We start from the raw sequence: 11,478 nt of genomic DNA, 5'->3' as shown, positions 1-11,478 counted from the left end.
ATCACTCACAACTCCCAGAAATCTTTGTATTGGAGTCCTTAAAATGTTCCTTTTAAGTATAGTATTGCTTTTCTGCTAGGCTCCTTATGGATCCTGCAATTGGCCTTTCTTCACCATTTGACCTTCCTGTTTGTTCTTGCTTCCTGATGCAGACATCAATGCCAGCATATCAATGTCGTTGTTCAGTCAATTTTTCACTTGTGTCTGATTCTTTGTGACCCCATTTGGGATTTTCTTGGCAAAGATACTGGAATGATTTGCCATTTTCTTCTCCAGCACATTTTACAGATGAGGAAACCGAGGCAAACGGGGTTAAGTGACTTGCCAAAGGTCACAAAGCTAGTAAGTGTTTGAAGCCAGCTTTGAACTCAGGTCCTCTTGACTCTGAGCCTGGGGCTCTATCCACTGCACCACCTAGCCAACCCAGTATGCCAGTGAAAGTCCCAATCTTTCTATCTTCTGAAGTTCACTCTTGCCTCATTTGACAGAGATATCAGGACATGCATCTTGTTAGTTATGTTAAGTGGGGTGGGTGATTGTTTAGGGTGACCTCCTTCCCCCCACCTTTTCAAGATTATTTCTCTTCTTTGTTTTTTCCCTGAAGTCCTTCTTTTAGTCTTTTAAGGAAAATTTCCTTGTCTCTGATTACCCAGTGTTGGCAGGAGCCATCCCTTAGGGATGTCCTATTAACAGGGTATTCATGGGATTCTCAGGGCTCCTTCTTTTCACCTTCTCTCTTCTACCCTTCTTGTGAAGAGAGGTCCAAGAGGGGAGTTCATGGACAATGTCATACTTGGACCTTAGAGGATTCCTCAGGCAGTATGGTCCCAGAATATCACCTTCTAGCTAAAGAAGAGAAATTTCTTGAGGGTTACCAGCTTTGGGGGCTGTCTTTTGAGTAACTTTAAGTTCAAGAGTTTGGGATATGACCTTGCAGCCAGGAAAAGGAAATTTCTTGATCACCATACCTCTGGGAAAGAAAAGAAGGTCGCCTGTTCTCTGAAACTAGAGGGAAAAAGTCATGGCTTGGGGGAACAAAAGTCCATGATGTTGCTTTCTATTATTTCTATAAGTTATTCAGACAAAGTGGGTCCAATGGGCAGGGGCTTGGCTGTCCTGAGACCCCAAAATATGTTTTTCTCTTGGCAGAGTCTAACCTTCCAAAGGGTCCCTACAGGATATAAATTAGGGGATCTACTGGATTTATTGCTATTGTGAGTTCCTTTTCTGTGTTATCTGTATTTGTTTACAGGCTCCTGTGGTTTTCTGTTGTTGTTTTGTTTTTTGTTTTTTTTCCTGTGGAGTGAAATAAAAGTTACCCTGTACTCAATATACATTTATTATCCTGAGAGCTCATATAAGAGCTTGGGACCCAGTTACTACATCTGTGGAAGTTCAGGCATGAGTGATAGAGATTTCCCAGAGTGAACTCTGACTGGGGGCATCGTGAGCTGAAGATATTGAGACTTTAGAGTTAACCCCTGAGATGGACTCTGGCTGATCTGATGCCAGAACTCGAGATCCCACTCAATTGTCCATTGCTCCTGTTGTGCCAGGTTGCACAGGCCACCTTGAGGACTCCTTGCTCTGGAAGACTACCTTTTAGTAACACCAAGTCACTGGAGCTTCCTTAGACAGGCTTCTTCTGGAGGGACCTCCCTTGTCTCTGGGCTTTCTTCACTCTCGGGCTATAAAGCTATTTATTCCTGTTTGTTCTACAGCCATCAGCCTTAGAACTTTCTTCCTTCTAAAACTAACTGATATTTGCTTACCTGCGTACATACCGTATTCACCCCAGTTCTTAACACCACGGACCACTAAGGAGTCTCTGCATCGATTTCAAGGGGTCCATGAATTTGGATGAGAAAAAAAAATGGCATCTTTATTTTCATTCATCTTTAACTGGAATGTCTATTTCCTTCACTTTTGAACATAGACAACAAACATCATTCTGACAAGGGGTAAGAGGGCCACAGCGGTGCTGGGTGCCTAAAAGGTTAACACCCTCCCTAGTGAAAGTAAACTCTTTGAGAATGGGGACTATTTCGTTTGTCTGCGGGTCTCTAGCCCCCAGCACAAAGCTTTCAGAGTCCATCAGAATCGCTGAATGTTTATCAAGAGGCTACTAGGGGTCAAGCACCGAGCTATGGGCTGGGAATACAGAGAAAGGCGTAAGACAGTCCCTGCCCTCAGGAACTTGCAATCAAACAGGGAAGACGATACATTAAAAGGAGCTGGAAGAGTGTGGGTCCTGGGAGCCCACCGGGTGGATCTCTGCCTTTGGGCATGCTGCTTTTGAGGAAGTGAGTTTCAGAGTCGATTTCATTTTGCAGAAGAGTATCTTTCTAGAGATCACGAAATCGTGGGGACCAACCAGGTGGGCAAAGATGAGGCGGATTCTCTGGGTGGCTGCCTTCAACAGCGGAGGATGTGGGAGGAGCTCTCCAGAGGGAGGGAGGGGCCTCAGAGAACAGAGGAGGTGTGAGTTTCAAGGTTGATTTCATCTTGCGGAAGGGATGAGTTTCTGGAGATCATGAAATTCTGGAGAGAAGCCGAGTGGGAAATAATGCCTTGCACATTCGAGGCACTCAACAAATACTTGTTGAATTGAATTGCAAAAAGAAATTGCAGCTGTTGTCTATGATAAAGTCTTATGCAGGAGTCAGAATTCCAGACTACTTTTTGATCTTTCCTTCTGGAGGCAGATCACACTTCAGGCCCCTTTCGGTCCTTTTGTCTCTGCTGCCTCAAGGTCATCGCAGTTGGTCCCTAGGGTCCCCTCCAGGCGCTGATTGATCCGAAAAGAATCAAAGCTGGGTAGGGTACCCTGAGCTCCCCACTTCAGGGTTCTTCTAACAGTTCACATCTCCGTACTCCTTCAAGGTATAAGAAAGTGCTTTCTTCACAAAAAGCCTCTATGATAGCTGGTACAAATATTATTGTTCCCATTTTACACAGGGGAAAACTGAGGCAAGGGGAAGTCAAATGACCTGGCCAGGGTCACAGAGCTAGTGACTATCAGAGCGAAGGTGTGAACCCAGGTCTCTCCTGGTTCTAAATTCTGAATTTTTCTACTGTATTATGCTGCCCTCCTCCCCACCCCCACCTTGTTCTTATCTTCTCTTTTTTCTCGATGTAGCAGAAAGAAAACAGAGTTTGCAGTGTGGGGCTGCCATTTCTTAACCGTGTGTCCTCCCCTCTCAGGGCCTCATTTTCTTCAACTGGAAAGTGAGTGGGCTGGACTAGAAGATCTAAAAGGGCCAGGGCAGAGTACAGGGTTGAGTTAGGACACCTGGGTTCAAATCCGGGCTCTGACACTCACTTGGCAGATGGAGCTGGAAGACGTTCCTACCATCATCTGTCCTTCAACTGTTCAGCATATAAGAGACTGTCCCTGTGCGGAGATAACCCATATGAAGGGCGTGGCAAACTTTAAAGTACCTTGGAAATGCCAGCTCTTCTGATGGCAGCATTTAGAGGACAGCCTGGGGCCAGACGTGGGGTCAGAGGGTTTGTACTTTCTGTGCATCTATTTCTAGCTCCTCATCTTCCACACCATGGTGGCTCATCCTGGAATTTCCCTGGGTGCCTGGGGCTGCCTTGTCTAACTATCCCAACCCCCAACCTGGACCATCCCTTTTAAGACCCACCTCTTTCTCCCTTTGGTGAGTTCCGCCTGACGTCTCCATTTTGGGGAGGGGCTCAGACCAGGTTTCATTCCCCCTTCCCGGCCTGGTCCTGACTTCCCAGCTTTAAGACCTGCATTGGTGGAGGGAATTTCCTCATCCAGGAGTTCTCTAGATATGAGGAAATGAGGCAGAAGTTAAAATGATTTGTCCAAGGTCACACAGCTAGTAAGCAGCTGGGCCAGGGGGACATCTGTTCCATGTTTTTCATGACAGCCCTTCAGAGAGGTGAAGACAGAGACCAGCGAGGCTCTTCTCCAGATCTGGGAACCCAGCTATTCATTTAGGTGAATCCTGTCTCTCCAAGCAGATGAGAAGCTCTGTGAGGGCAGGAGTTCCTTTGTATCTCTGGCAGCCCATGGACCAGGGCTGGGCACAGTGAACTCTGAACCAGATTTTGTCAAATTGAATTGAATCAGCTCTAGCAGCTAAGGGCTCATGAATTAATCAGAGAAATAACATGTATTTCTTGATTTTTCCTAAAGATGAGGTTATAGAAGGCTATAGAAGTTACTAAGGGGTCTCCTCATAGCAATCATTCTTATGCCCACTTTACAGATAAGGAAACTGAGATTCAGAGATGCAGAATACTGCAATGTTAGAGTTGGAAGGCACCTCAGAAAGAGGAAAGGAGAAGGAGGGATTGAGGAAAGGAAGTAGAAAGGAAGGAAAGAAAGAAGGAAGAAAAATGAGGAAAGAAAGGGGAGGAAAACAGGAACGTAGGAAGAAAGCCATTCAGGCAAGTATTTATTAAATGCTTACTATGTGCCAGGCATTGTTCTAAGCAGTGGGGATACAAAAAAAAAAGGCAAAAATATGGTCCTTGAGCTGCAGAAGTTCACAGTCTAATGGGGGAGACAACAGTGAAAACAACCGTACACATACCATGCATACACAATGTAAATAGTATTCTAAGAGCATTGCACAGCATTGGTAAGGGGAAGGGGGACAAGGAAGGAAGGAGGAAAGGAAAGAATAAAAGAAGGAAGAAAGGAAGGAAAGAAGAAAGGGAGGGAGGGAGGGAGGAAGGAAGGAACAAAGAGAGGAAAGAAGGAAAGAAAGAACAAAGGAAAGAAGGAAGAAAAGGAGGGAGGGAGGAAGGAAGGAAAGAAGAGGGAGACAAGGAAGGAAGGAAACGTGAAAAGCTTTAAATGTTTACAAAGCATTCTCACCCTGTGAGGGACCCTACAAGTGGAGCACCCCCTCTGCGGCTACTTCTCCAAATATTACTTGTGTTACTAGGATGGGTGCCCAGAGGGTAACCTACTCATTTCTAGTAGTGTCATTCATGAGCCCCCATCGGGTGTGTTCCATGTTGATTATTAGCCATAGTTAAGTAGCTTTTTAAAAAAATATTTACTAAGTTGGAATAATAGCAAGGACACTGATTATAGAAGCTTTACTCCCAACCAGGGGCTAACTCTCTCCTTGTGTATACAAATTCCCTGGGGTGAATATCTTAAAACATAAAGAGCACATATGTTAACTTCTGCTAACCCTTGGTTGTTGGGAGTCCTTTTCTCTCTTTGTGGAATCTTAATGAAGTTTCCCTTAGGTGTAGTTCTCTTTGGGTCTTGAGGGTGGTACTCTTCTAGAGTCTACAAGTGCTGCCTTTCTTTGATGTGCATTTGTCCTGGGAATATCAAAGCAGATACTGCCATCAGCCACTGCTGCTCCAGGGACACTACTACTAATGCTTCTGGGAATTCAAGATGTTCCATTCTTTCAAATTTCACAAGGTGATAAACTGATAAATTAATCGGAGGGGCTGCAGATGGATTCCCTTTCAGAAGTTTGTCACCACTGGATTTGACCACCACTTGATGCGCTTCTAGAATGAAAGATTTTGAACTGGTTTGCTCTATAATATGTAGGTACAAAAATATGTCTGATTCTTTCAGACAATCACTAGATATTTTCTCTGTGGTGCCATCTGCTTTTATTCAATGACCCAAAGCCCTTATGATCCTTTCAAATTGATTATAGCCTTATTTATACCTTGTTTACTTTGGATTGTTTGATTGAATGTAGACGTCAGAAATCAATTGATATGGAGGCTGAAAACCCCACCTTTATATGAGGATTATTCTATTTGTACTACATATGAGGAAACTGAGGCTCAGAGAAGTCGCTTGGACCTAGAAGGGATCTTAGACACTACCTATTTCAATGTCTAGGCTTCGCAGATAAGGATTATAGTATCATATAGTTAGAGCTGAAGAGCATTTTGCATACCATATAATCCCATCTCATCATTTTACAGATCAGGAAACTGAGGCTGAGAGAGATTAAGTTGGTTGTCCACGCCCACATGCATAGTAAGTGACAGAGGCTGGCTGTGAATTCAGGTTCTCCCATTCCTAAACCAGAACTTATTCCACTGTAGCTCACTGCCTCTCAAAATAAAGCCAGAGATTAAGTGACTTTCCCGAGGTCACACAGCTGGTGTACGGGGGAGACTGGAGGCTAGTTCTTTTGACCCTCAATTCGTGCTCTTCCCCCACAGTACGGTGTCACAGTGAACTGTCCCCAGACAGGGACTCACCTCTTAGAAGCAACATCCAAGTCCTTTGGATTTTGAACCTAAAGCCTTTCCTCCCTGTTCCCCTCCCCCTTCTTCTTTGCTGGCTGTCTCAGATATTTATGTTGAAACAGGCACTGGCTCCTTTCCAGCTGGGAGCTTCTTCTATTTCCTCCATGGGGCAGGGCAAACTGAACGCTGGCCAGAGCACTAAGCACCAGGGGCTGGCTCCATTTGGAGACTGTGAGCTCCTAAGATGGGCTCAGTGACTTCCGGCTATGCTAGGGATAAACTGTTGGAAGAGGGGAGCTGCTCGCCCACATAAACTCCTCCCCCCAACTCTACTGCACCCCATCACCTAAAGTGGCTGGTGAAGAGACTAGATGGAAAGGAAGGAAAAAGGAAGAAGAAAGGAGGAGAAAAGAGAAAGAAATGGGAAGGTGGCAAAGGGGGGATGGAAGGAATGGGAGAGAAAAGGAAGGAAGGAGGTAAGGGAGGGAGGAATGGAAGAAAGAAAAGAGGGAAGGAAATAGGGAGAGAAGAAAGAAGGGAGGAGAGGAATGAGAGACAAAAGGAAGAGTGAAAAAAGGAAAGAGGGAAGGAAATGGAGAGGGAGAGAAGAAGGGAGGAAAAGATTGATTTAGAAAAGGAAGGAGGGGAGAAAGGAGAGTAGGAAAGAAAGAAAAAGAAGAGAAAGAAGAGAGAAAAAGAAAGGCAGGAGAGAGAATGAAGAAGAAAGAAGGAAGAGAAGGAATGAAGGAGAGAAAAGGAAGGTAAAGAGGAAAGGAAAGAAGGAATGAAGGAAAGGGAGCAAATGAAGAAAGGAGAAAGGGAGATAAGGGAAGAGCTAGAGAGAAGGAAGGAGGAAGAAAAGGAAAGAAGGGAAGGAGGGAAGGCAGGAGAGGGAGAAAGGATGAGGCAAAGGAAAAGTGAAGAAAGAAAAGAGTGAAGGAAATGAGGGAAGGAGGGAAAGAGGGAAGAAGGAGGTTAGGAAGGAAGGAGAGAAGAAGAGAAAGAAGGGAAGGAAACAAGACTAGAGAGAGAGAAGAAAAGAAGAATGGAAGGAACTTGCTGTAAATTTGGGAGAAGCTATTTCTCTTTGTCCTGGTTCCCATTCTGTTAAGTGGCGCCCATATTTGAGAAGCCCTCTGCTCTAGGACTGGTTGAGATCCTCAACCCTAACTACTTGCCCCCTCCTACTTGCTCTGTAGGCACTCTGGTAGCAGAAAAAAAGATGTTTTTTTGGGGGGGGAGCACTAACTTAATGTATAGCCCTAAGCAAGTTTCTTTCCCTCTCTGAGGCTCAGTTTCCCTCCCTGGAATGGAAGGTCCCTTCCAACCCCATCATTCTGTGGCTTGATGGTTCTAAGATGCCTTTTCTGTGCAAGGAGGGGGTGTCCCATATATCCAGGAAGTTAAGAACAGGAAGAAAGTGCTTAACGAATCTTCTAATGAAGCCTCCTCATTTTACAGATGAAGAAACTGAGGTGCATATATATTAGCACACTGGATATTCAAGGAAAAGGAAGCAGGCAGAGCTGCAATTAACTTTTTTTTTTTAATTTTTACAAATGAGGAAACTGAGACCCAGAGTTGTGAAATAACCAGACTCAAGAACACCAAATCCAGCAGGGACAGAGCCAAAAGACAGCTCAAATCTCTCTCAGATCTCAGCGCAGGGCTTCTCTCCACCGAGCCAGGCTAGCTCCCTCCCTTCTTTCTCTCCCATCCCCCTTCCCCAGCCCCTTGTCTCTGCCTGGTCTTTATACCAGGACTTTTCTCCCTTTTCACCTCTAGGGTGTGCCTACCTCATTCACCATCACGTGCCTAGGCCCAGCCAAGCCTGGCATGATGACCCAGGAACAGGCAAGGGCTCTCAGCATGCTGGATGCCATCCACCCCCATCTGCCAGATGTGCTAACAGAAGAGATGCCAGTAATGGTTTTCATGATCACCCTTGTCAGTCATTTAACTGGGGGGGGGGGGAGAAGAATGGAAGAGAAATCATAGCAGCTTAGAGCTTCCCAGTTCCGAGGAATCTAGAGCTTCTCTAGAACAATCCCTTCATTTACAGAGAAGGTAACTGAGGCATATGCACATATGTATATATATGTGTGTGTATGTACATGTGTATGTATGTGTATCTCACAGAATCTCTTGGAGTTCCTCTCAGCTGGGACATTCTGGGTTCCAATTTTAACTTTCCATGCATTCTAAGACGTTCTGTATTTTAGGGTCACTCTCAGCCCGGACATTCCATGTTCTAAAGTCTCTCCAAACCTGTCATTCTAGAATTCTAAGGTCACTCCCAGTTTGGACGTTCTGTGTTCTAGGCTCCCTCTCAGCTCTAACCTGTTCTAATAATCTATGTTCTGAGGCCCCTCCCCGCTCTGCCATTCCGTGTTCTCAGACCCCTTTCCCGTCTGACATTCTGTGTCCTCTTTAGTACGCGCTAATGTTCCTCCCAGCTTTACCATTTGAGGTGCTAAGGTCCCTCCCTGCCACGACTCGCTGTAGGAATCTAGGAGCCTTAGGTGAAGAGGGAGAGGTCTCAGGCCATTTGGCAAACACCCAGTCTAGGCACATAGCAATTCCTTTTATTGTTTTATACTTAAGCTCATCCACTGAAGCCCTCCCACACCTTGCCCCTAGGAAGAACAATGTAAGCAAACGGGCTCTGTGGCTGGCTTCCCGAAGCCAGCCTGCACCCAAAGCTAGCCGGCTCAGTGGCTGCAGAGAGGCCAAGAAGGGCGGCAGACCCGCCAGCCTTCCCGGCGATCACTAGCCCACCAAGCTCCGGAGGAAGGAAGTTCGGCAGTTGGGGGAGGGGTTGGGGACAGGCTAGTTTAATGAACCTGGGCTCAGAGGGACTTTAAAGGGTCCTCCAGAGAAACGAAGCAGCCGAGGGGGCTGGGGAGGGAGACTGAGATTCTGCTCTCCTTTTCTCCCACCCACAAAGGATGAAATTCAACGGCCTCCCCAGCTCCCAGCCTCTCATTCACAAAACCGAACAGCCTTTAAATTGCGGGCGCCCACACACCACTGAAAGATCTCTCCACGGCCCCTTCCCTCCTCTTAGGTTCTTCCCTTTCCAGCCAGCTCTGCATCCCTGCAGGGAGTGGATTAAGTCAGGATTAGGACCCAGAGGTCGGGACAGATCATCATATGTGGGGGAGGTGGTTGCTACATTTAAGCCCCAAAGCCTCCTTTTTAAACCAATGCAGATGCTGGCATATGGGAGGGGGCAGGGAGAAGCCCTTCTATCCCTTTGCAGACAGAATTAGCAAGTAAACTTTAATAGCAGGAGGAGGGGGAGAATATTTTCTTTATTTTGCTTAAATCTGGGTTCGACTTCTACTTGAAACGTGTTTTCCCCAGGACACTGACCTAGACTTTAATTGTTTGGTGATAGGCATGTAAGGGGGAGGGGCGTGACTTGTTTATTGGAACAGCGCAGTTTAAAAAAAAAAAATCAACCTAGGCTAACAGTTTCAAGGCTCCCCTAAAGATGTATCCAAAGAAGCAGCCAATCAGCGCTTACACAGCTTTTTCAGCTCGACTCTTTTAAAGGGACAGGACCCTTCGTGTTATATCACATTTAAAGAGAAACGCGCTCTAAAAAAAAAAAAAAAAGCTTTGGAAATGGGGGAGCATCCCTCTTAGGCCCCCAACTTCAGTTTCTTATCTCGTTTAAGATTCACACGGGTTGGACTTCTGGTGGCTTTCTCTTCTGACGTGGGATCAGCTTCCTAGATCTCCCCCCCATTCCCCAGTTTTCCATTGTGCACCTGGGTCACCCCCACAATGGCAAGGGGCCCCCTTCCCCCAATGTGGTTCAATTGAAGTTCCGCGGGTGCCTAGTGTATGGTCGGCAGGGAAGTCCTCGGCTCGGTGTCCCCCTCGCCTACATTGGGGAGGAGGCGGGCGAGAAGCCCGTATCGGGCGGGGATAGGGGGCAGGGGGAAGGCGGCCCCGAGGTGAAGGCTCCCGTGGGCCCTAGCCCCCCGGGGTCGGGCCGGCACAGCCCCCTCGCGGAGGGCAGAGCCCTTCCCCCACCCCTGCGCCCCCCTCCCACCTCTCCCTCTCTGTCTCTCTTTCTCTCTCTGTCTCTCTTTCTCTCTCTCTCTCTCTCTCTCTCCCTCTCCCTCTCCCTCTCCCTCTCTCTCTCTCCCTCCCTCTCTCTCATTTTTAAAGAGCCCACGAGCGGCCCCCGCGGGGCAGGCATGCAGCAGCGTCCCCAGTTCTGAGCAGGAGCCGGAGCGGGAGACACAGGCGCAGGCAGACCGAGCAGAGAGGGGCCTGCCCGGCCGCCTTGCCCGGCTGCTGCTGCGGCGGCGGCGGCGGCGGCGGCGGTCCCCGAGCACACACAACGTTGCCACCCCGCTGGCTCGCGAGCCCGCCCCCGGCCGCGCCGATTGGCCGAGGCGCGGATCAATTGTGGAACGTTGACGCCCGCCGCGTTCCATCCTCCCGGGTAGCCACGTTCGGTTGAGCTTCCCAGCAGAGCGGCGGCGGCGGCGGCGGCGGCAGCGGAGCAGCAGCCCCGAGCCCGAGCCCGAGCCCGAGCCCGAGCCCGAGCCCGAGCCCGAGCCCGGCGGAGCCAGCGCTAAGGAGAGAGGCAGGGGCAGGGGCAGAGTGAGCCGAGCCGCGCGGAGGAGCAGCCGGAGCAGCAGCCGGAGCAGCGGCGGCAGCAGCAGCGGCAGCAGCAGCAGCAGCAGCATCTGCAGCCGCCCGAGCCCGAGCCGTCCCAGGGCGATGGGGTCGAGGCCGGGGCTGAGGCTTTGACAGCTGGACTGAGCGAGGGAAGGCGCCGGAGCCGGAGCCGGAGCCGGAGCGGGAGCAGGAGCCGGGCCGGGCCGGGCCGGGCCGGGCGGGCGGGCGGGAGCCAGCGAGCGAGCCGGAGAGAGACGGGGCGAGCGGGGCCGGGGCGGCGGCGGCGGCGGCGGGGAGCTCGAGCGGGGGAGCCCCGGGAGGCGGCCAGCGGAGCGGCGGCGGCGGCGGGACCACGACCACTAGCACGACCGCGTCCCCTCCTCGCCGCGCACCATGTTCGCCAAAGGCAAAGGCTCGGCGGTGCCCTCGGACGGGCAGGCTCGAGAAAAGTAAGCGGGGTCCCCGGGGCTCGGCGGGGCCGCTGCTGCCGGAGGGGGCGGACGGGCTGCTGCCGCCGCTGCTGCTGCTGCCGCTGCCGCCCGAGGGGAGCGGCGAGGCGCGGCGCGGCGCGGCGCGGGGCGTGCGCCGGGCCGGCTGGGCAGGGGCAGCTTGGGCCGG

At 49.7% G+C, this 11,478-nt stretch overlaps 1 protein-coding gene across 5 annotated transcripts in view; it reads left to right on the top strand.

The window, feature by feature from the left end:
- The first annotated feature begins 11,200 nt into the window (after positions 1–11,200).
- Positions 11,201–11,478, top strand: part of SSBP3 (single stranded DNA binding protein 3) — a 161,461-nt gene continuing 161,183 nt past the window's right edge. Inside the window, exon 1 of one of the 5 annotated variants that reach the window (XM_027852776.1) lies at positions 11,201–11,309. In XM_027852776.1, coding sequence (XP_027708577.1) covers positions 11,254–11,309 — 56 coding nt within the window. In that variant the 5' untranslated portion in view covers positions 11,201–11,253. The remainder of the gene's footprint in view (positions 11,310–11,478) is intronic. The other 4 variants (XM_027852777.1, XM_027852775.1, XM_027852774.1 and 1 more) reach the window with 4 other exon arrangements.

The sequence above is a fragment of the Vombatus ursinus genome, unplaced genomic scaffold (genome assembly GCF_900497805.2).
Source record: "Vombatus ursinus unplaced genomic scaffold, bare-nosed wombat genome assembly UNPS02009824.1, whole genome shotgun sequence".
NCBI classification, from domain to species: Eukaryota; Metazoa; Chordata; class Mammalia; order Diprotodontia; family Vombatidae; genus Vombatus; species Vombatus ursinus.
Note: the sequence above shows the minus strand (reverse complement) of the source record. Positions and strands in the feature narration are given on the sequence as shown.